The following is a 21,326-nucleotide window of genomic DNA, read 5'->3' as shown; positions in this document are numbered from 1 at the left end:
TAAAAGGACATTGGCAACATATAAGAATCTACTGGTAGATCTAGAAGTAAGCATTCCAAATGGCTGTGTTGAGAGCCAAAGCAGGTACCAGTGAGTAGAGTCAGAGAACATTGAGTGGCTGGGGTGAGCTCCATGATTTGAGCTTCCTAGTACATCCAATTGGAAAGATAAAATAAGCAATTCTTCTAATTCAAAAATTGAAAAATAATCATGTATACCAATGTTATATACTCTAGTGTTATTATATGTAATATTATATTACCATAGGTTATTTTATAATCGTGTTATATTTATATAATATATAATAAGAACTATAAGCCAAAACCCATTAAAATTGGGCAAAGTATCTGAATAGATACTGCCTCAAAGAAGATACAAGCATATGAGAAGACATTCAATACCATGTATTAGGAATTAAAATTTAAATAATGAGGTGCTACTATAAATTGCTTGGAACAGCTGAACTCCGAATATTGCTAGCACCAAAAGTTTGTGTGGATGTGGCAATATGCAAATCAATCCAATCACTGTGAAGCAATCTAGCAGGTTCTTACAAAGTCACACACAAGATTATCTCACACAATCTCTCATTTGTAGAACTTTTCCATTTTCCAAGTGACCTTGATACTTAATGCCCATGTGAAAATCTGCATGCAGGTATTTACAGCACAGCTGGTAAAGCTTGGAAACAACCAACATGCCCTCAATACCATGTCACATCATCTAGTGGAATATTCTTCACCAATGAAAATGGTGGGAAGATATGGAGGAAATGGAACTCATTACTAATTGAAAAAAGCCAATCTGAAAATACTAAATGGCACATAATTGAGGAATAGCCCAAACCATGGAAACTAGGAAGAGAAGTGATTGCAGGGGTAGGGTAGGTGGAGGTAGTAAGGAAGAGGTGCCTGGGATTTGTAAGGTAATGGCACTATAATATAATCTGTGAGTGACACTGTAATGATGGATAAATGTAGACACACACACACATGGCAAGAAGAGGTAGAACCTTATAATTCAGAATGAGTTTCCCTGTGAACTGTGCTCTTCTGCTGTTAGTAAGCTTCCTCCTTTGTAAAACAAAACAAAACTGTACTACGCTGATACATGATGCTAAGAACAGGGAAAAGATAAGGGGTGAGGAGGGGCATGCCAATGCTGTACTTCCCGATCCATTCTCTTATAAACGCAAACAGGAAATATAATAATACTAGTGAAAATAAAGGCAGTTGAAGAGCTGAGCAGTGGTGGCACACACCTTTAATCCCAGCACTTGGGAGGCAGAGGCAGGTGTATCATTATAATTTGAAGGATGGTGTAGTCTACAGAGAAAGTTCCAGTACAGCCAGTACTACACAGAGAAATCCTGTTTTGAAACAAACAAACAAACAAAAAACCAGAAACAAAACAAAAATAAATACATAAGAAAAAGAAATAAAGAAAGGCAATTGAAGAAGTTCAATCCAGATGAAATGAGAAAACTGGGAATTTTGGAGTAATATTGATAAAGACTTAGACCTAGCACTGCAGTGAGCATGTGAGGAGATGCCTTTGTTAAATGTGGATAGACTCCTGCACTTAATACCATTGATGGCATCTCTTCCTATTCCCTCTTGCCCACCCTGACACCCCCATACAGTAGTATTTAACAAATGGCAGGTGTTATGGAGGGCTTGGGCTATCTGGCACCCAATGCTTCTATATTATTCCGATGTAAATAGGAAGAATATTTGTTGTTTGTTTCCTTCTTTCTCACATTGCAAGAGTCACAAACAAGTAGAAAGTGACTCTGGAATGCTTGGAGCCTAGAGATGCTTTTAGAGCAGGCTTCTCACAGCAGCAGACACAATAACCTGGAAAACGCTGGGAGGAGCGCCCAGCTGCTTGTTCTGTGAAAAGGAGGTGGAGGCGGAGGGATGTAGGTCAGGACTATTATTATTGTTTTAGATTCCAAAACCTAAGCAGGACTCATAAACTTAAAATTTTTTTCTCTCTCTATTCCTACTTAACTTCTATCCCACATTTGTCTTTGTATATCTTTCATTCTTTCTTCTTTTAGGTAGGGCCTAACTATGTTGCCAAAGTTGCCCTGCATGCTCACACCCAACTTAAAATGTTCCAAACACATGTTAAAAAAAACAAAAAGCAAGACTCAAAACATCACATCATTTTCCCCCTTGTTGTGCCCCATCTGGAGAGGAGAGCAGGGATCTGTACTTCCAGCCCCTGGTCTTGTACCAGGGTGCCCTGGCTGGCTTTATTTCTGTGACTGCCATGTCAACTGTGAAGGATTTGTTTAATCATCTAACTGTGAGGGGAGCAGTCTAATAGTAAGACACACAAAGTTACTAGTTTTGCAGAGATTAACAGGAACAACTTCTCATTCCACAAAGAAGGAACAAGGCCATCTAATTGGTTCCTGAGGGTGTGAGTGTAACAAGGGTTGACACAATTGGCTCAGTATTTTTCTTCTTGCAAACACTGGGTCCTAGAAGTGGGAAATGATTATCCCTATGATCACGAGGGACTGGAGCATTCATGAAATGTTTGAATTCCAAAGTAATGTGATAGCGTTGATTTATCTTCTTAGAAATATATTCCCTTAGATGTTTAAGTTATAAGTCTATGAAAATACTCTAAATATTCTTAGTTTATATGTATACTCTTGTAGAATTAAGATACAATTACCAGCTAAACTTCAGTTGTCACAAATGTGCTACATACACTATTTTTTACTTGCTATAAATATTATCTTATACTCACGGTGCCGTTTAATCATAATTCATGTGATTGTTTAGGCCGATGTCTCAAAATCTTGATTTTCAGCCCATTAGAGGATTATGAAATTGGCTGAATGGGTCTCCAGGAACAGTTTAAAATAAAATAGAACAGAATAATAAAAAAACAGAGTAAATACTTTATACATAGTGAGAAGAAAGGGGGAGGAGGAAGGGAGGAAAGAAGGGGGTGGAGTATACTGGGGCATTATGCAAATCTGATTCTCTTTTAGATAGAGTCTAAGCTGGTCTTGAATATGTTACAAAGCCAAGATGAACTTAAACTTATTTTCCTGCTTCCACTTCCCAACTGTGCATATGTGTGGTGCTCTAACCCAGGGCTTCCTGCACACTAGCCCACCAGTCTACACCCTGAGTTACAGCCCCAGCTGGCAAATGCCTTTGGTATTATGGACTATGGGCCGTAGACTATCTGTGCTTTTAAAGAATGTCTTGCCATATAGCCAGAACTGGCCTTGAATTTATGATCCTCCTGCCTCAGCCTCTGAATGTTATAAGATTATGCCATCATATATGGATAACTCCTTTTCTTGTGTGTGTGTCCAATTCAAGTTAAAAATTTTCAAGTATTACCACAGATGATTTTTGTTGACCATTTGATCTGTTACCATGTATGACAGGCTAGGGAACATTCCAAAAGAATATGTATAGAAATATTTTTAAATATGTTCAAATGTTTTTCATAAGGTAATTATGAATAAATAATGTTAAAGATGTGTTTTCACTTAAACTATTTCCTTTGGTAGTGGTATGAGTGAGATTTAACTTCTTTGAGAAAGACATTTCACTGAGGTAGGACACATGCATCAATTTCATTTTATCTAAAAGACCATACGTTTAAGTATGGTCTACTTAAACATCTCTGTGAAGCATATAGGTTTCATTCTTCTTTCCCATCTATGTTTAAAGCCACTCTGATGGCCTAATGTAGGACATTACAAACAGTTACTGTTTGTGATCAACTGTGAGGGAATCAACAAATGACAACATCAAATAAGAAGGATAAAAATTTGTTTCTTGTAGAAGAGTGATATAAGATTAACATAAGAGCTCCCTATTTTTTTCTTCAGGAGTAAAATTTTCATGCTAATGCCTATCATTAATATTCACAGTGGTTTTGCTTACTAAAGAACTCCATAACAGGGGTCTGCAGAATTGATACTTAGACAACCTAATTGGTTTATGATAGGCACTAACATACTTTAGCTAGTTATATTAGTGAAGTGAATCTAACATATAACCTTTTTATGTTTTTGTTTTCTTGATTTTCTATCTACTTTATTCATTACAATTTCTCCTATGTGGATGAAAAAATGTTAGACTGAATCTAGCTTAAAATTATAATTGCTTAAAGCTGCTTCTTTTCAAAAAGTTTCTCTATAAAGTGTCAATTTCACTGATGAATAAAAGTCTGCTGAAATGTGTCTCCTTTCGTCTTATTCAAGCTATAGACACTGAGTGTGGAAATGTCCCTGGCTTCAGTTTTAATTATATGAGTTTCTGAAAAGGATAAGTAATACTACACACTTGAATTTGTGGTATGGGCTGCATCAAGAGACTAAAACTGAGGTTAATTCTGCCAATCTGTATATAGCATCTTTTTAAAACCATGACAGTATTGATAATATTATCCACCAAACAGCATGTGCACAATTGTTTGGAATCCATTTATAATACTGGTAGACTTTTTTTCTAAATAAAAATATTGAGGTGTGGTGATGAATATTTGTAAACCCAGAACCAGGAAACATGAGATAGACAACTATCTCATGAGTTTAAGGTCAGTCTGAGAACATGGCAAAAACCTACCTTGAAAATAAATACATACACATATAAATGCTTATGGGAAAATCAACATCCATCATTACCTTGTTACTGTTTTCTTTCCTGATGTTTAGATTTGGGTAAGAACCTTGAATTTGTTGCACACCAGATGAACAAGCGTGTTGTCAAGCCATCTTCATTAGCCAGTTTCAGTCTCACACACATGGCCCTAATAATCTTTTGGTGTGGAAAAACTCTGATTCAACCCAGAGAGAGCAAGAGACAAGGGCAGAGACAAAGACAAAAACAGAGACATACAAAATAGAAACACAGACAGAAAGACAAATAGAAACACATAAAGGGGTGTGGCCCTTCTATACATGCATCATCACTGAGGTAAGTGATTGTCTTAGCTCTCTGAATAAACTACCACCATGATGGCCTTAGATTTCACTTGAGTTGTTCAGCACTATCATAGATCTGCCTTTGATCAACCCTATTTGCTTCCCAAATATGTTTATTTATGATAGGACCTTGAATTTTACAGTATCCAAGTAGTTAAAAACAGCAAATTATTAGCACACTGAAAATCTGTGGGAGATTTTATCTGGGAGAAAGTACAGGGTTCATGAATCCATTCTTTAGTAGAGTACAAGACATCATTAATTTAAAAATCAATTAGTTAGAAAAGAACTGGTATACACAACAATTTTGACAACCACCAATAAAGGACAAAATTTCTAACTTGAACAGTACTGAGTTTGTCAGTAGCAAGTAGTTTTGATCAGCAGGAAACCAATGGAGTTCATTCTCACAAGCATTTTTACATTTACATGGCAAAAATGGGTATTGGAAATATTGCCACAAAGTTCTGCTGTCATTTAAATTGAGGGTATTTTCTCCAGAGTCCTCCAGAAAACATGTGAACTCCAAGAAAAAAACCAACACCGAATTATAAATGCAGTGGCCTGTGAGAAGGCTGTTGGAGAAAGGGTAGGGTCGGTGGAATGCCACCAGTGAGTCCATAAAGGGACAGCCTTTGTGGTCAGGAGAGAAATATGGCTGTGAACATTTGACCAGTCTCCATGGAATCATTGTGAGAACAGAGTGAGAGTGAGGTCACTGAATCTGGATACCACATCATGTTTTGGTTTCCTGTTTTTATTTATCTAGCTTCTTCCTGAAGTTCTAAGAGGGTTTTATAACAATTACAGTCCATCAAGTTGGGACACTTGACTGGTGGCCCTAAAAGTCTCTTTTTCTTTGCGATTAAGACAACTGAAGATGACTGTTACTTCATTTGCAATGAACTTCTTTAAGTATAAAATCAGCACTCAATAAGTCCTTCTAAATATATCCAGCATACAACTTCTTCTGCTTCCAAACTACTGTCCTGCCTTCTCTGGAAATGAACCAGAGTGCACCCATGAGAATGGATACTTCTTTGGAATCTTCAGTAGTTCATAAGATAATCTCTCCCTTGCAGATTCCTTTCAGCCTCCCTGAGATGTTATATAGCATGTCTATTAAATACAGTGGAATCTACACCTTTTGTAGTCCAGGTTCTCATCATTCTTCAAGCCCCTTTGTTGTTTCTACAATATTCCAGAAACTCCATCTCTGGAAATTTGTACTCTTGCTGTTTGGCAGAGAGCCCCCTTCTGCTTAAGGCTTTTTTGTTCTCATGCTATCCTATCTTGCTGTTATCTTCTTACACAGACCTTTCCCATGTATTCACTCTGTAATAGCATCCCTCCCAATATGTCTTCTCTGTTTTCCTCTACAAATTAGAGTCAGTAGAAGTCATCTTATAGATCTGTATTGCCCTCTGACAGCTACCTGTCTACCCCCATGTCTCCTAACATAGGGGAACATTTATTAATTAATAAACATACATTCAGAAATAATTATCCAAGTGCCTAGTTTACCTGGAGCTCAGGGCTGCTGTTTTTAACTTTATGGGATTCAGCAAATATGCAATGACTGTATCTTATATGGTTATGTTGGCTGATAAGTACTCTGTGCTCTACTCATTCATCACTTCCTACCTCCTAGGATCTTGAGCAAAAACTGATATTTTAGCAGTTTGCACAGTGTTGCAGTGTTGCAGTATACAGTTTACATCTTTTATCTTTTCCAGGTTGGCTTCTTCCACTGAGTAATGTGAATTCAGGACTTTTCTCTCTCTCTCTCTCTCTCTCTCTCTCTCTCTCTCTCTCTCTCTCTCTCTCTCCTGACAGTTCACGCACATCTTTTAATGCTGAACAATGTCTTATTCTCTACATTTACCATAGCTTATCTATTCACTTGTCTACTGAAGACATCTTCATTTCCAGATCTTTTCCATCATAGAACATACTGCCATCTGACATACTCTTCACTTGACTTGTTAGTTTGGGGCTATACCTCTTACATCCCCAGATCTAACATAACTTCCATGCTCATGTAACACTCAAACAAACACAGTGAACAACAAATGTATTTCCAACGAAAGGATAATAGTGAAATATTTTCTAGAATGTACAGAAAGTAGTTAATAGTTCTCCATTCATATGCCATACTATGATATATAAAGTATAATTCCAGTGTTGCAAATGTGAAAAAGAAATGGCCTATTAGAGATCTATCTAAAGTGATTGGCTCTGATCCTGGAACACAGTAATGATCCTTCAGATGCTTGCTTTGTACAAAAACATGTAATCTTAGTGAGAACATTTGCCTCATTCACATCCTACTGTGATTTAGGTGCCTGAAAATGCCTTTCATATGAGATTCTCAACCACATTTATTATATGGGTGAGCAGTACATCTTAACTTATAGATTTCCCTCTCTCCCCCTTCCCTCCCTTCCTCTCTCCCATCCTCCCTCCTTCCCTTCCTCCCTCTCTTCCTGTACTCCCTTCTTCCCTTACTATAATCTCTTGTCTATCGTATATATTCTAGTGTGTACTTGAGTATACTCTATATACCCCGTTTCAGTTTTAGAAAGTCTTATGTTATAGACACACACTCACTACCACACTTGATTAAGATTTTCTTAATATTTTTCCAAATTATCTCTGGAGTGCTTTTATAAAACAAAGGAGTATGTGATCATTTACTTTTGATACAAAAGTAAATACTTCCATAGAACACAGTTCAGTAGTGGAGTTTACTTCAAGTTCAACTGTAATTTATTGCCAAAATTAAAAAAAATATTTCATATTCACCATGGAATTTACTGATAGATTGGTTAGGAAAATATAAGGAGGAAAAAATTATCAGTGTGTAAAGTGCATGTAGGGAAAACCTCTAAACACAAAGAGTAATAGATGAGTAAGTTCTTGACTGGCTATGGTGCTTGAACGGCCAATGACTATTTGTTAAATAATATCAGAGTAAAACCAAACAAAACTGTCCTCTTTTTAGAAGTGGCAGATGTGGAAAATCTCAGCAAGACATAAAATAAGATGACAGAGTTCTTTATTAGATGCATCCTTTTGCTCTGAACCAAAACTTAAAACAAGAGGGTCTCTATCTTGTTCAGGAAGTTCAGAAGGATGTGTTCTGTGAGGGAAATATATAACATCTTTTATGTATGCACATAACATACAGCATGGAGGAAGTTCTTATAAACTTACCCATCATTGTTAACATCTGATACCACCACTGTATATCCGAAATAAGATGCCATCTGCAATACAATAATAATTTTTGTGTTCAGGAAGCCATGCTTATAGCCACCTCTTAATTATTCATGAGAAATGAATTTCACTGTGGTACATTTTTGCATTTAAATTCATAGAACCCTGAACTTGTTCCAAGTGTTCAAGTCATTGAGCCTAACCTCTGACCTAATGAATAATTCCCTGCACAATAACTCTGACATCTGCTTGCACAGCTTCTGGATACATTAGGCCCATTCAATTAGGGGACACAATTATTAGGAGGATCTTTTCTGCTTGTAGTCTTTCTATGATATCTAATGCTTTAACTTAGTTCAGCCATCTTGAACCCCACAGAATTAATTAGATTCGACCACATGTGGAGGACATTCGGGGCATTTTCAGATGCCATACTGTTCAGCTCCTAGATTCCAAAGTGCATATGGTACTTATAAGCACAATGACAGAAAAGCTAAGCAGGAATGACGTTATATAGTTTGGCCTCTACATTATTAAATCACAAAATGATTTTAATTTTATGAAAACCCACAATTCATCAAATTATAGTGAGATAATTTTTAATAAGACTCTCAAATGTTTTCAGTGAGTATAAATGTTATAAAATAATCCCCCATAGTTTTTCCTTGATTTATAATTCATTTAGGTCTGGATCATTATTTCATCTTACCAGTGTTGTTCTTTGTATGTATATGTGTTTGTCTACATGTTCATGGGTGTGTGTAGGTGCATGTGTGTGCATGTGGGTGATTTTGAGGTCAACATTTGGTGCTTTCCTCAGTTGTTCTCCACCATATTATTTTGAGATAGAGACTCTTACTAATTAGGCTAGACTTTCTTGGCAGCATTTTCTTTCTCTGGTCCCCCAGCAGTGAAGTTGCAGGCTTTTACCATTGTGCCCATCCGCACCAATGGGTACTGAAGACAGAAATTCAGGTGCTCATGCTTGCATAGCAAGCATCTTACCAAACACTTTAGCCCCACTTTTGTTTCTTTAGTCTGCAACCTGATATTTTGTCTGCCTTTACCTCCCACTAATTACCAACCACTAATTCATGGGAAATGCAGTCCACTAGAAACTATGCTTCATGGAAGGCAGATTTCAATCTGTTTTGAGCGATCTTTTTCCTGTAGTGCCTGAACAATGTATGAGTCAGATACATTCCATTGTGACACAAAATCTCTCTGGAAGAACTTCTCAAAACTTACTAACCCATCCACCTTCACTATCACCCCAGCCTCATTTATCCCTACCACTCAACAAAGTTCCAGAAGAGGTATGGAAGTCCTTGTTGAAAATGTCATAGCAGTGGCTACTTGGGCCCTCAAACTTTGGCAGCAAAATATGAAAAATTCTTTCTGTCCATTTAAAACCCTTGCTAATTGATTCTTTGAACATTTCTCATCTATGGGTGGGATTACCTTCAGTGCTTGAAAAAAATGTGGAAAATTTTACCAGGTCACAATACCCAAAGAAATATAGGACTCAAACCAAATTTGGTTAAGAAGGTGGTAGCATCCTATATTCAGGTCATTGATGTTATGGTGGGGGAGGGGTTGGCCCAGCAGGTCCTGCCACCCTTCTCAGCCCCAAATAAACACACAAAGGCATATATTAATTATGAAAGTGTTAGCTGGTGACTAGGGTTTTTCACTGGCTAGCTCTGTCTTAATTCTTAACCCATTTCTATTAATTTAAGTATTTTCATGTGATCTTACTTACTGGAGAACACCTTGTGCATCCTCTCTTCCTGGACTCTACATGATTACTCCTGTCTGCCTACATTTCCCAGAAATCTCCTCCTCTAGTAGCCCTGCCTATCATTCCTGCCTGGCTGCTAGCCACACAGTATTTTATTCATCAACCAATAAGAGAAATATATGTATTGTAGGACTTCCCCCATCATAATGAGCCATCCACAAGAGGCTCTTGGTTAAGCACAGAGACAAATGCCTTGTTTCTTCAAGAAAGGGACCAAAACAACAGTGTTTCAGGACTGCATATAAATTTTAAACTTGGGAAGGCTTGGGTATGTGGTGCTTTGGAAGAAAGTGGCTCCCAAAGGGAGTGGCACTATTAGAAGGTGTGGCTTGTTGCAGTAGGTATGACCTTGTTTGAGTAAGTGTGTCATTGTGGGAGTGGAATTTGAGGTATTTTTTTTGCTCAAGCTTCCCTTAGTGTGACTCTAAGTCGACTTCCTGTTCACTGCCTGCAGGATGTAGGACTCTCAACTCCAGCATCATATCTGTCTGCATGCCACCATGCTCCTAGTCATGATGAAAATGGACTGAACTTCTGAAACTATAATAGAGCCACCACAATTAAATGTTTTCTTTATAAGGGTTGCCATGGTCATGGTGTCTCTTCACAGCAATAAAAAAAAAAAAAAAAAAAAACCCTAGTTAAGAAAAGATGTAATGAGGAAGAGAAACAGAAGCCAGGCTCATCTACTCTGGCCAATAGAATGAGACCTTGGAGCCCCCAGTCACCTGTCACAGGGAAGGAGGTTCTGAGAACTCACCCTTGGGTGCATTGAACACTTTTTGCAATACAATGAAATTGTTCTGAAGTCTCATCATCTGGTGGATTTGGGCTTTTGAGACTTTATAGTCTGCTGTGCTGTTGTGGAACCTCTAGAAATGAGGGAAGCTATGAATCCTAAATACTAAACACATTCTGTGATTTTTCTTCCCTCCTGAAGTTCTTGACAATATACATGGAGAAGAAAGAAACCCAACTTAAATTTCTTCATGGTTCAGTCTTTTGCCAGGAATTTCTGGAGGTGTTTGATTTGCTCTCTTCAGCATCCCTTCAAAGCACACACACACACACACACACACACACACACACACACACACACACCTGTGCACACATACCTGCTTAAATACACCATTGACTTCTAGAAACTGACATCAAATGGCCACTTTGCATTTCCCATTTATTCCCAACATTCGATGCTAGATCTACCCAAGGCTGCCATTTATCACTAGTAATTACTTAGACACTTCATTAAGACCCTGGTCTTATTGGTTTTGCTTCATGTGTGTATATGTGTTTTGTTTTGATTTTCTTTTTTATGTTTTTGAGAGACAACAAGTAAGATAGAGCATGAAGTTGGGTGAGTAAGAAGGTTGGGGGCACTTGGAAGGAGTTAAGGGAGGGAAATGAATATGATCAAAGTATAAGAAAGATTAAAATTATGAATAAACAATTCTTTCTTTTAAGAAAAGACCCTGAGTCTGTATTATATAGTGCCCAAGGGGTTATTCTGACAAAACATGGAGTAGAGTCCTTTCTCTGCTAGTGAGTGGTTCTCTGGTTGGCTTGCCTTTATTACACCTTGAAAGACCAGAGCTCATGCTGGGCCTGGTGGTTCATTCTTGTAGTACTAGCATATGAGAGACAGAAGAAAAAGAATTGTGAGATTATCAAAAGAAATAAGGGTTAGGGGTTATCCCAGAGTAGAGCACAAAGCTAATGTGTACTAGGCCCTGTGTTTCATCCTTAGCACCACAAAGAGATAAAAGGATCTCAATGCAGGTTGCTTGTGTTAGCTTCTCAGTGTGGGTGTGACAAAAACAAAAACAAAACAAAACCTTAAAACTAGAAGATTCTAGACTAGAGCTTGTTGGAGGTGTCACACCTTTTAGCAGAACCCTCAGTTCTGACTTGTTTCTTGCTTGCTTATAGCCACTGCAGCCCTTAGAAGCCTCAGACTTGCCCAGCTAGCTCCTGTGTAAAAGCCTTCACATTCTCTGCCACTGGCTTTGTGTTAGATATTTCTGCTATAGAGGCCTCCAGTCTTTGTATGACCCCACTATATTATATAATTCTGTTTCATTTTCTTCAATCTGTTAATCTCTATCTGAAGCTGAATGAGCTGCCCCATCTTGCTCCTTTCACACACAGCTGCTTGAGGGCTGGGATTGACGAAGTTCATCATTGTATCCAGTGTTCATTATTTCTTGAATGAATGACTACATGATGTGAACATTATCTGTTTTGCATTAAAATGTCTTTCTCTTAGGCTGGGTACAGTGGTGCACATTTGTAATCCCAGTGCTGGGCAGGGTGAGGCAGAAAACTGCCATGAATTCAAAACCAATCTGGGCTACACAGTGAGTTTCAAAATAGTTTGAATGAGGCTCTGTCTCAAGACAACAACAACCAAAATGTCTTTACCTGCTCACCAGTAAAATTCTGAATGAAGGTCATATCTGTGGAATTAATGATGGAGACCTGAAATTGCAACAGTGAGATAGTACATCATTTGACAGAATCAGAGAAGATGTTTTTAAACAATTGAAACTTAAGTAATTTAAAATTCATATGAAGTGTAATAGTTAGCCATATGTAATAGTTACAAAATTGTAAGCCCCCCAGAATGATGTTAGAAAAAGGTAACTGAACATGCTTATGAGTCTAAAAAGGGGAAAAATTAGATGCAAGGATATGAGAAACAGCACATTGGTCAATTATTTTGCTTGATCATGATTTTGTTCTAAACAAATGTCTGTGCTTAGGCTATTATGAGGACTAATAAATGGCTCTTTGGGAAAATAAGTGTTTTAAATGTTATCCACATAGAAAAATGCCACCTTTAATTCTATTTAGCCAAACAAACCTACACATTGTATATTGTCTAGATTGTACTTTATTTTATTTTTTGACATATGGATTCACCTACAGCATAAGCTGACCTGGAACATTATATGTAGTCTTGATTGGCCTCAGCCTCTGAATTCTTCTGATTTATCAACCTCTTGAGTAATAGGATAGTATCACCACCATACCCATCTTAAATTTTTGTGTAGCTGTACAGATGGACATGTATGCATGTGCAAGTGGAAACCAGAGAGCACCATCAAGTGTCTTTCCTTGGGAGACATCTACGCAGTTCTTTGAAACAGGGTCTTTCTTCAGCCTGAGGCTTTCCAGTTGACCTAAGCAGACTAGCCAGTAAACTTTAAGGGTCAGCCTGTCTCTACCGCCCTAATGCTGGATTACTTTGTCTGACTTTTTTACATGGACTCTAAGTATCAAACTTAGGTCCTCTTGATTCCATGGTAAACACTTAGCTGACCAAGCTATCTCCCTCATCCTGTAAGCCCTTTTTGTGTGGTTTCTTTCTGTGCATCTTTTTCTAACTTCATGATAACCAGTTATGATGGGCTTAAATATTACTCATATCAAATATGACACTTCAGAATGTGCACTTATTTTCAAATATCTTTGTAGAGGAATGAGTTAAGGACTTAGAAAAAAGTTCACTTTTGGGGTAGCCTTTGTGGAAGGAGAAAATACAAATATAGAAGGCTTTCCCCCCTGTTTTGGATAATTATAATTCTTTGCAATAAAAAGGTACCACACATTTTTGTTTCACACAGATCCCCAGAAACCATGCAACTAATATAGTTGCATTTACTTCCTAGTTGGCCGAGTAGGGTGGTAACATGCTTCTGTAGTAGGAATTCATTAGTAAAGGACATTTAAAATAGAGTAAAGCTACGTGGTAAAAACACTTCAGTGCTCATCAAACATGTCTGAAATATATCTTGGTACTCACATATCCAAAGTTCTGTGCTCCTCTTGGAATTCCAGCAACCAATTCTGTGAATAAGAAGAGTTACTTAGAGGGGGATCCAAATTAATTAATTAATTAGTGTGCCTATATATGTGTATTCATGTGGATGTGTTGCACATGTATGCAGGTGCCAGAAGGCCAGAATAGAACCTTAGGTGTTTTTTCCTCAAGAGACAGCCTCCTTGAATTTTTGAGATAATGTCTCTCCCTGGAAGTTGGTGCTTATGAAATTATTTTGGCTATCCTGGCTGGCTAGTGAGCCATAGCAATCGGCCTGCTTCTGTCCCTCCCCCCCAGTTCTGGAATTTATAAGCACAGGATCAAACTTAGGTCCTCATGGTTTCATGAGTTGTTCTTTACTTACTGTTTCACTTAGACTTTGGTCACTGAGCCCTAAAGAGTCCCATCTCTGCACCAGTGCTGGAATTACAGGTGCTGCTGATATACCTGGCTTTTTACATGGGTGTTGGGGATCTGAACTCAGGTCTTCACAGTTATGCAGCAGGCAATTTGCTCACTGAACCTTCTTCTAGTCCCTCAAATCCCCTTTCATGGAGCTTCTCCACTTGTCTTATTGATAATGAGCCGCAGATTCTTAATGACATAATGAACTGTTTGAGATTTCATTGACAGTGCCTTTGTTTTACAAATCCTCAACTCACATAAAGTCTGGATGTGGTTTTTAGATGTTCCTAAAATCCAATGAAAGTTACTGTTATTCACTAGAGTGGTCATAAACCTCACTTGTTTCCTTAGGTTGGAATAGACTGTTAGTGTGGAGAGCTATAGGAACTCCATACCATGCTATAGAAGAAAACCATTTATCACACTTCACAATCCCCTTTGTTAAACCATTAAGCCAGTGGTTGAAAGGTTTTTTAAAGACATTAAAGACATTTTAAAAACTTATTTAAAAGTTATACAGATCTGTCCCTTGATGGCCTCTAATCTACTGATTCTTTCCTATAACTAATCATTGTACTGTGTTATCAATATATAGGATTACAAGATTTAATCCAAGCATTCTATGAGATAAACAATACTACTATTATCACTTATATTTTACAAATAAGAAAACAGAAACCAAGACATTAGGTAATTTGTCTTAGGTCTTAAAATGAGTAACAGTGAAAGGTTGAAAGCCAGAGGTCTGGATCAAAAGTCCATGCCTTTTGTTTCTACAAAATACTGCATTCATTTGTTTATTTTTGAGGCAGGATCTCTCTGTTTAACTCTGGCTATCCTGGAACTACCTATGCAGATGAGGGTAGCATTGAACAGGTAGAGAGCCACCTGCCTCTGCCTCCCAAATTCTGTGATTAAAGGAGAGCTCAACCATATCTAGAATAATATACTGCTTTTTCAAGCCAAAATTTGAAATTGACTCCAATTCTTGCCATCAAGCTATTTACTGTATGAGTATTTTATATGCAAAGTATTGTCTAGTCTTTAAAATGGAGACAAATAACAGTAACGTGATCTTACATTCAACAAACTGGATGTGAACATAGCTTGAAAAGAAAAATAGTAGAAAGAGAGGTTCATTAAGAATTAGCTTCTACTTAAAGAAAAACATTATTTTTTAGAAATATTACTATTTTGAACTTTTACCAAACTGCAAAAACATTTACAGTGAATTTTGATTTGTATACATGTGAATTTGAAACTATTAAAAAATCTGCTATGATTCATAGACATAGCAATATTTTATTTTGTGCTTGAACATCTGTATATTAGTCAAACTGATACATTTGGAAAAAATAGTTAATGTTGATATGAAGCAAGATGGAAATGGAAAATACTGATTGGCAGTTGACTCATTCAATAAATATTACTAGTTCAGTAAAAGCTCTGTTTTGCCTTTAATTTAATATGCATTTTTTCATGCATTATTCAAAATGATAGTTCAGCCTCCATAGTGCTAATGTTATTCAGATATAAGCAATTGAGAATCAGAGAGGTTGTGTTATCCTAAAAAAAAAATACTATCAGTCAAATTAGAACTTAAAAATGAACTCAAATTCTTACTCTCAGGCTATTTATTCTATGAGTCTTTTATGAGAAGAATATTGTCTAGTCTTTAGAATCAAGACATTTAGTAATAAGACATAGATCTTATACTCAAGAAGCCAGATGTGAACATAAAAATACTATATATCATACTAGTCTTCCCAAACAAATTTACATGAAATAACCAGTGTGGTTTTCATCCTTTTGTTTTTGTTTTGTTTTAGATTGTATTTGCTCCTTTGCTTAAATTTCCTATTATTTCTATCCTCTAATTTTAGAACTTTATGAGCCATTAAGACCAATGCAAGCTGGTCCAGCCTCCCTTTCTCTAACCCAATCCCAGTAACCATCCAAGTATAAAAGTCTGGCTAGACTGATAGATTTCTTAACTACTCCAATATTTCATACAACTTAGCTTGTAGAAATTGTCCCCTTGTCTAACACCCCCTATTCTTCTAGGCCCTGTTTGGTAGTGCCTTATTTCCAAAGTTGTTTACTCTATGCTTAATACTAATCAGTAATACTAATCACAATTTTTAGAAAGTTGCTCAGACCCAGTATAGTGTATTCTCTGAGATTAAGGACAATTTGTTTACAAATTTATACTCAGCGTTTAACAGATTCTGGCACATAGTATGTATGTGCACAAAAAGTCTGCAACAAGTGAATGGGTAACAAAGACCTTAGAAGGCCAGGAAAAAGAGAAGGAAACTAGCTAAAGATTTGAGGAAATAACATTTGAAAACTGGCCTAACAAATTCAAACACTGTGGAAAGACAGAGAGGGATTCAGGACCAGAGGTTTCAAAACAGGATAAACAATGAGGGCTGTCTATGAGAATGGGAATTTTACTATTCTCTGTTAGAATTACTCTGTTATTTGGGAATGATCATGCCTAAAAGAGAAAAGGAAACAATATTGACATGTTGGGTTGGAATCAAGTGGAGAATGATATCCATGATATATGATGTTATAAATTAGAGAGGAAAGAGATTTTGATTTCTCACTTAGATCTATTGTGACTATTGTCTAAGTCACTCAACCATCTGTATACTTTTCATTCATAATCTTGGGTATCTGTCCTCCTTTTTAATTGCTTAGTTAGATTATACAGGGATTTGAATTAATTCTTATGAAATTCTTTGAAATGAAACACTGTGCCAATCTGTATATATTGTCTATAAAATGTTATCACATAGATATATACATTCAATCTACATAAACTTTTGTATAGCAAAGAAATAAATCACATTTACAATAAGACTTCTTATATTATTTAGCATTCCTCCATGCTTTTAAAATATCTTAAGTGTGACACTGTCTCTCACCTTGCTTCAAGTCCCCAGTGAATTCTCCAGCAGCAACTGAATATCCTATATTAAAGAAAAAAAACCAAACAAACAAACACATTTCATTTGACAAGAAATGAGTTATATTTAGAAATTAATGAAAGTGCTATCATGATACTATTTTATTCCAAAGCATCTAAAAAATTAAGGATTCACTAAGTGAATAATCACAGCAATATGGACTCTTTCAGACCAATTCCCAACTATAGAGAAGATCTGCCACACTGATTTTAAATAAGTACACAACCAAAATTTAATAAAAGTCAGATTTTTAGATGAACCTTCATGGTCCATAAGTCCTTTAAGTGGGGGTGACAGCTGCTGTATTTTGAAGGCTGCAAAGCCATCGCCATCAAATACAATTTCTATGAGACACTCTGTGTGTTCAGGTTTTGCCATTGATCATTATCATGAGCTACTTCTTAATTCCTTTCATGACTGTGGCCCACAGATGTCATTGAGAAAAAAAGCAAGGCTCCATTTACATTGACAAAGCAAAACATAATTTATTTTTTCAATGCATAAAGCAATCAAAATTTTTTGGACACCAAATATGGACAATAATAATATTAAAAAGATATCATATGGTTTCCACATGACACAATTTGAGAACAGTCTTACATCTAGAAAGATTCTTTAATTTTGTTGAAACTGGGCAGGCCTGCTATTATGTTGCCCAATAGCATGAGCAGAAGCCCTGCTCATACAAATGTCTTCTTCCAGCAATGTTTCAGAAGAGAATGTTAAAGAGACTACAAAATAGCAGTTCAAATCATGTACAGTATATATCTAAAAAAAAAAACAAAAAACAAAATGTAAATATCTACTCAATAAAAAAGGAAGCTTTCAAAAGATGTCAGATAACATCAGATAAGTCAAGACCAAGCATTTCATGTACATTTAATTTGCTTGACTTTTGAGACAGTACAACTATCTGGAACAATGGTTCTTACCAAGGTAGCTGTCATCGTAGGAAGCTGGAGCCACATCTGTCTGCTTTTCTCCTGCCAGTTTTCTTAGAATATCCTTGAATGAGTAGTTTGCAATGATATCTGCTATACTGACAGTGATCACCTGACCTGTGTTTGAACAAATTAATACATCAACTAAATGGAAGCAAGGGGAGGGGTAGGCTCTTATTCAGCAAACCTAGAACCATACCACACACTCCTGAATGTCCATCCCTACCTCCCTCAAGCACTGGCAGGTAGAGGTTCGTTATAATTGACTGGGTATAACCTTCCAACCTAGTAGGAGATAAATGGCATTTTTCCTGTACTTTTAATATATAATCCATCTCTGCCTTCAAATGATAAAAATATGAAGGAATAGGGATACTTGCAAGTGAAATTTATATTTAAATTTGTATTCTAGAGTTGAGGATGGAGCTAATTTCATAGACTGCCTACCTAGCATGCAGGAAGACCTGGGTTCAATCCTCAGTTCAACATAAAACAGAGCAGGGAGACACATGCCTCTAACACCAGCACTTCAGAAACAGAGGCAGAAGAATCAGAAGTTCCAGATCATCCTGGGCTATACAGTGGGTTTGTGCTCTGGTTGGGCTACATTGAGACTTTGTCTCAAAAACAAGCAAAAACAAAACAAAACAATAATGTTCAAGCCAAGAGGAAATATATAAATGTCTTATTCTTGAAGAACTTGATGTTGTTCTCCAAGGTCACATAGTTTTGCTAGTGGTTATACAACTGAAGTCTCCTTTCCATTCCAATAAGGAATTTTGTTTTCTTACAAAGAATATATGTGGAATTCACTTACTTGACAGATGGTGAGATCTCAGTCAAGTTAAAGGGAGGATCTAATAAATCTTTGAGCCATTTACATTTATTGCAAAACGATATGGAGAAAACATAAAATTATGATAGCAGGAAGCAGCTGTGTCCAGTGAGATCTAAAATTTCACACACAAAAATAATTCATGGCCACCAACATTGATAAGAACTTCGGCTCATTTCTCCCAAAGCCACCTCCAGAAGTCTTGAAATATGACTGTATTGGGACACACAAATTTCTGAAATACATCATATGGGAAAGTTTATCCATCTGAATGTTCAGTAAAATGTCATCTCATGCTATTTGAGACAAGGTGGGAAAATGCTTTTGAAAAAAAAATGGTACTTAACTTCTACTTTTAAGCTATGTTAGAATTGCCAGTCTTTTGGGTTGAAGTCCAAGTAAAGACTAAAATCCCATCAAGCCAGTGCTTTGACATCAAGATCATGAGGTTTACACAGGGATGTATGGAGAATGTTGAGTCTGCCAGTTTCTTTGACTTTCAGCTCAGGGTCCTTCTTTATTTCTCCCTTGTCCTGACAGTTTCTTGGGAGAGTGAGGGAACTGGGATTGGCATGTAAAACAACCTTGTTTCAAATTTAAATAAAAAAAGGAAAAAAATAATTTTCAGTTTACATCTCAGACATAAGATGTATTTTTTATGTTGCAAAAATAATTTTAAGAGAATGAAATACTATTTGATGTTTGCAATTGTGTATGTCAATAAAGTTGAATAGCAATTTCATTGACAAATTAGTCATAAATTCATCTTTCCAAATCCTTCCCAGGGGCCTAATTTGTGTGTGTGTGTGTGTGTGTGTGTGTGTGTGTGTGTGTGTGTGTGTGTGTTTGTGTGTTGGGGACTATATGTATTCATGTGTGCATGTACACCCTAGGCATGCTGACTGGAACAGGATTTCAGGTGACCTGCTAGAGGTAGTTCAGTGAGAGACCCCAACTCAAGGCCAGTCAGTGAGTGCTAGCACAGCTCCAGCAACTCTTCTGACCGTGTTCTCAGTACCGTGTAATTCTTGGTAGAGCAACGAGTAGAGTAGACTGGGCAACACTTTAGAAACACCGTTTGTACAACAAAATGCATATTGCAATGATGCTTCAGTCAAGGATGTGTGAGCAGGGATTACGGAACCACTAGGAAAGGGCAACATTTGATGCTGCTTCTGTTCTCCTGTGTTATTAACAACACACGCTTTTCCTCTGATACGAGCATACCTTGCCAATAAAAGCTTCCTGGTCCTCCCACTATAAGGTCTCCATTCTGCAAAACAGAAGCAGTCAGGGAACATTCAGACAAGATGCCAAGTGTTTTAAAGGGTGCTGAGTCACTGCTAACAAGCAGTGCTCCAACAGTTTGTTCCTGGTAAAGTCACGCTTTCTTAAGGAAGACTTTAAACTACACTTTCCTTATACCTGAGGCCTGGGGTCTGTTTTCTCTCTCTCTCTCTCTCTCTCTCTCTCTCTCTCTCTCTCTCTCTCTCTCTCTCTCTCTCTCTCTCTCCTTTCAGTTATTTAGTTTGTTATGTTAAATAATTGTAATTTTCTCAGGCATGTTGACCTTGCTCCCTTGAGATCATATAAATTCAAGGGAGGGGGCCCCCCACTGTTTGAGCTGAGCATGAAGTTTGCAGCTTAATGGGCATAGTCCTTTGAAGAGCTTGGTGACAAAAACCCAAAATCTTCATTTCAATTGTTATCAAGGCAACGATAATGTCTGCTTTAAAGACTATTGCCAGCAAGATGTCTCTATGTGTAAAGCTGCTTGTCGTCAAGTCTGACAATCTGAATTTGATTCTTGCAACTAACATGCTAGAAGGCAAGAATGGAGTCCCCAGATTTGTCTTCTGAGCTCCCACACACACTAAAAGACACTTTTCCCCAATAGGTGAATAAAGAAATGTAAAATAGCAGTCAATTACAGCTAAGTGATAAAGTGACCAATTTATAGGCTTTTATGATCATTTTAGAAATGATGTTTTTGAGATTTGCATTTAAAATGATTAATGCTGGGAGTGGAAAGGATGAGTCCGTTCATCCTGGATGCTTTTCACTACTGTTAATCATGGGCACAGTTTTAAATAGAAATAAAGACTGAGGGGGGGGGATACTCAAGGAGAAGTTGCCAGATGTGATATGCTCCCAACCCTTCTCTGGCTCTTACCGTTTGAGGGGTGGGTATGGGGATGAAAAACAGAAAATAAAACAGTAGCAACAGTGACAAGGAAATTCATCCCACACCAGAGGCTGAGAGACCAAAAGACTTACCTTATAGAAGTCCAGACTAAAGCCTGCTTGGCAGTACCCTTGGCCTTCAGGATCAGCATTGCCTGGAATGATGAAAACACG

The 21,326-nt window shown here is 37.2% G+C and overlaps 1 protein-coding gene across 1 annotated transcript in view; it reads right to left on the bottom strand.

Annotated features, from left to right (window-relative positions):
• Positions 1–21,326, bottom strand: part of LOC127215285 (integrin alpha-8) — a gene marked incomplete at its 5' end in the record, with an annotated part of 131,197 nt that overhangs the window by 101,417 nt on the left and 8,454 nt on the right. Inside the window, 7 exons of the mRNA XM_051175660.1 lie at positions 8,186–8,238; positions 12,411–12,467; positions 13,795–13,838; positions 17,151–17,195; positions 18,125–18,250; positions 20,196–20,241; positions 21,246–21,307. Of these exons, the coding sequence (XP_051031617.1) occupies positions 8,186–8,238; positions 12,411–12,467; positions 13,795–13,838; positions 17,151–17,195; positions 18,125–18,250; positions 20,196–20,241; positions 21,246–21,307 (433 nt within the window). The remainder of the gene's footprint in view (positions 1–8,185; positions 8,239–12,410; positions 12,468–13,794; positions 13,839–17,150; positions 17,196–18,124; positions 18,251–20,195; positions 20,242–21,245; positions 21,308–21,326) is intronic.

Source organism: Phodopus roborovskii, unplaced genomic scaffold (assembly GCF_943737965.1).
Source record: "Phodopus roborovskii unplaced genomic scaffold, PHOROB, whole genome shotgun sequence".
Classification (NCBI taxonomy): Eukaryota; Metazoa; Chordata; class Mammalia; order Rodentia; family Cricetidae; genus Phodopus; species Phodopus roborovskii.
This window is presented reverse-complemented; position numbering and strand designations above follow the sequence as displayed.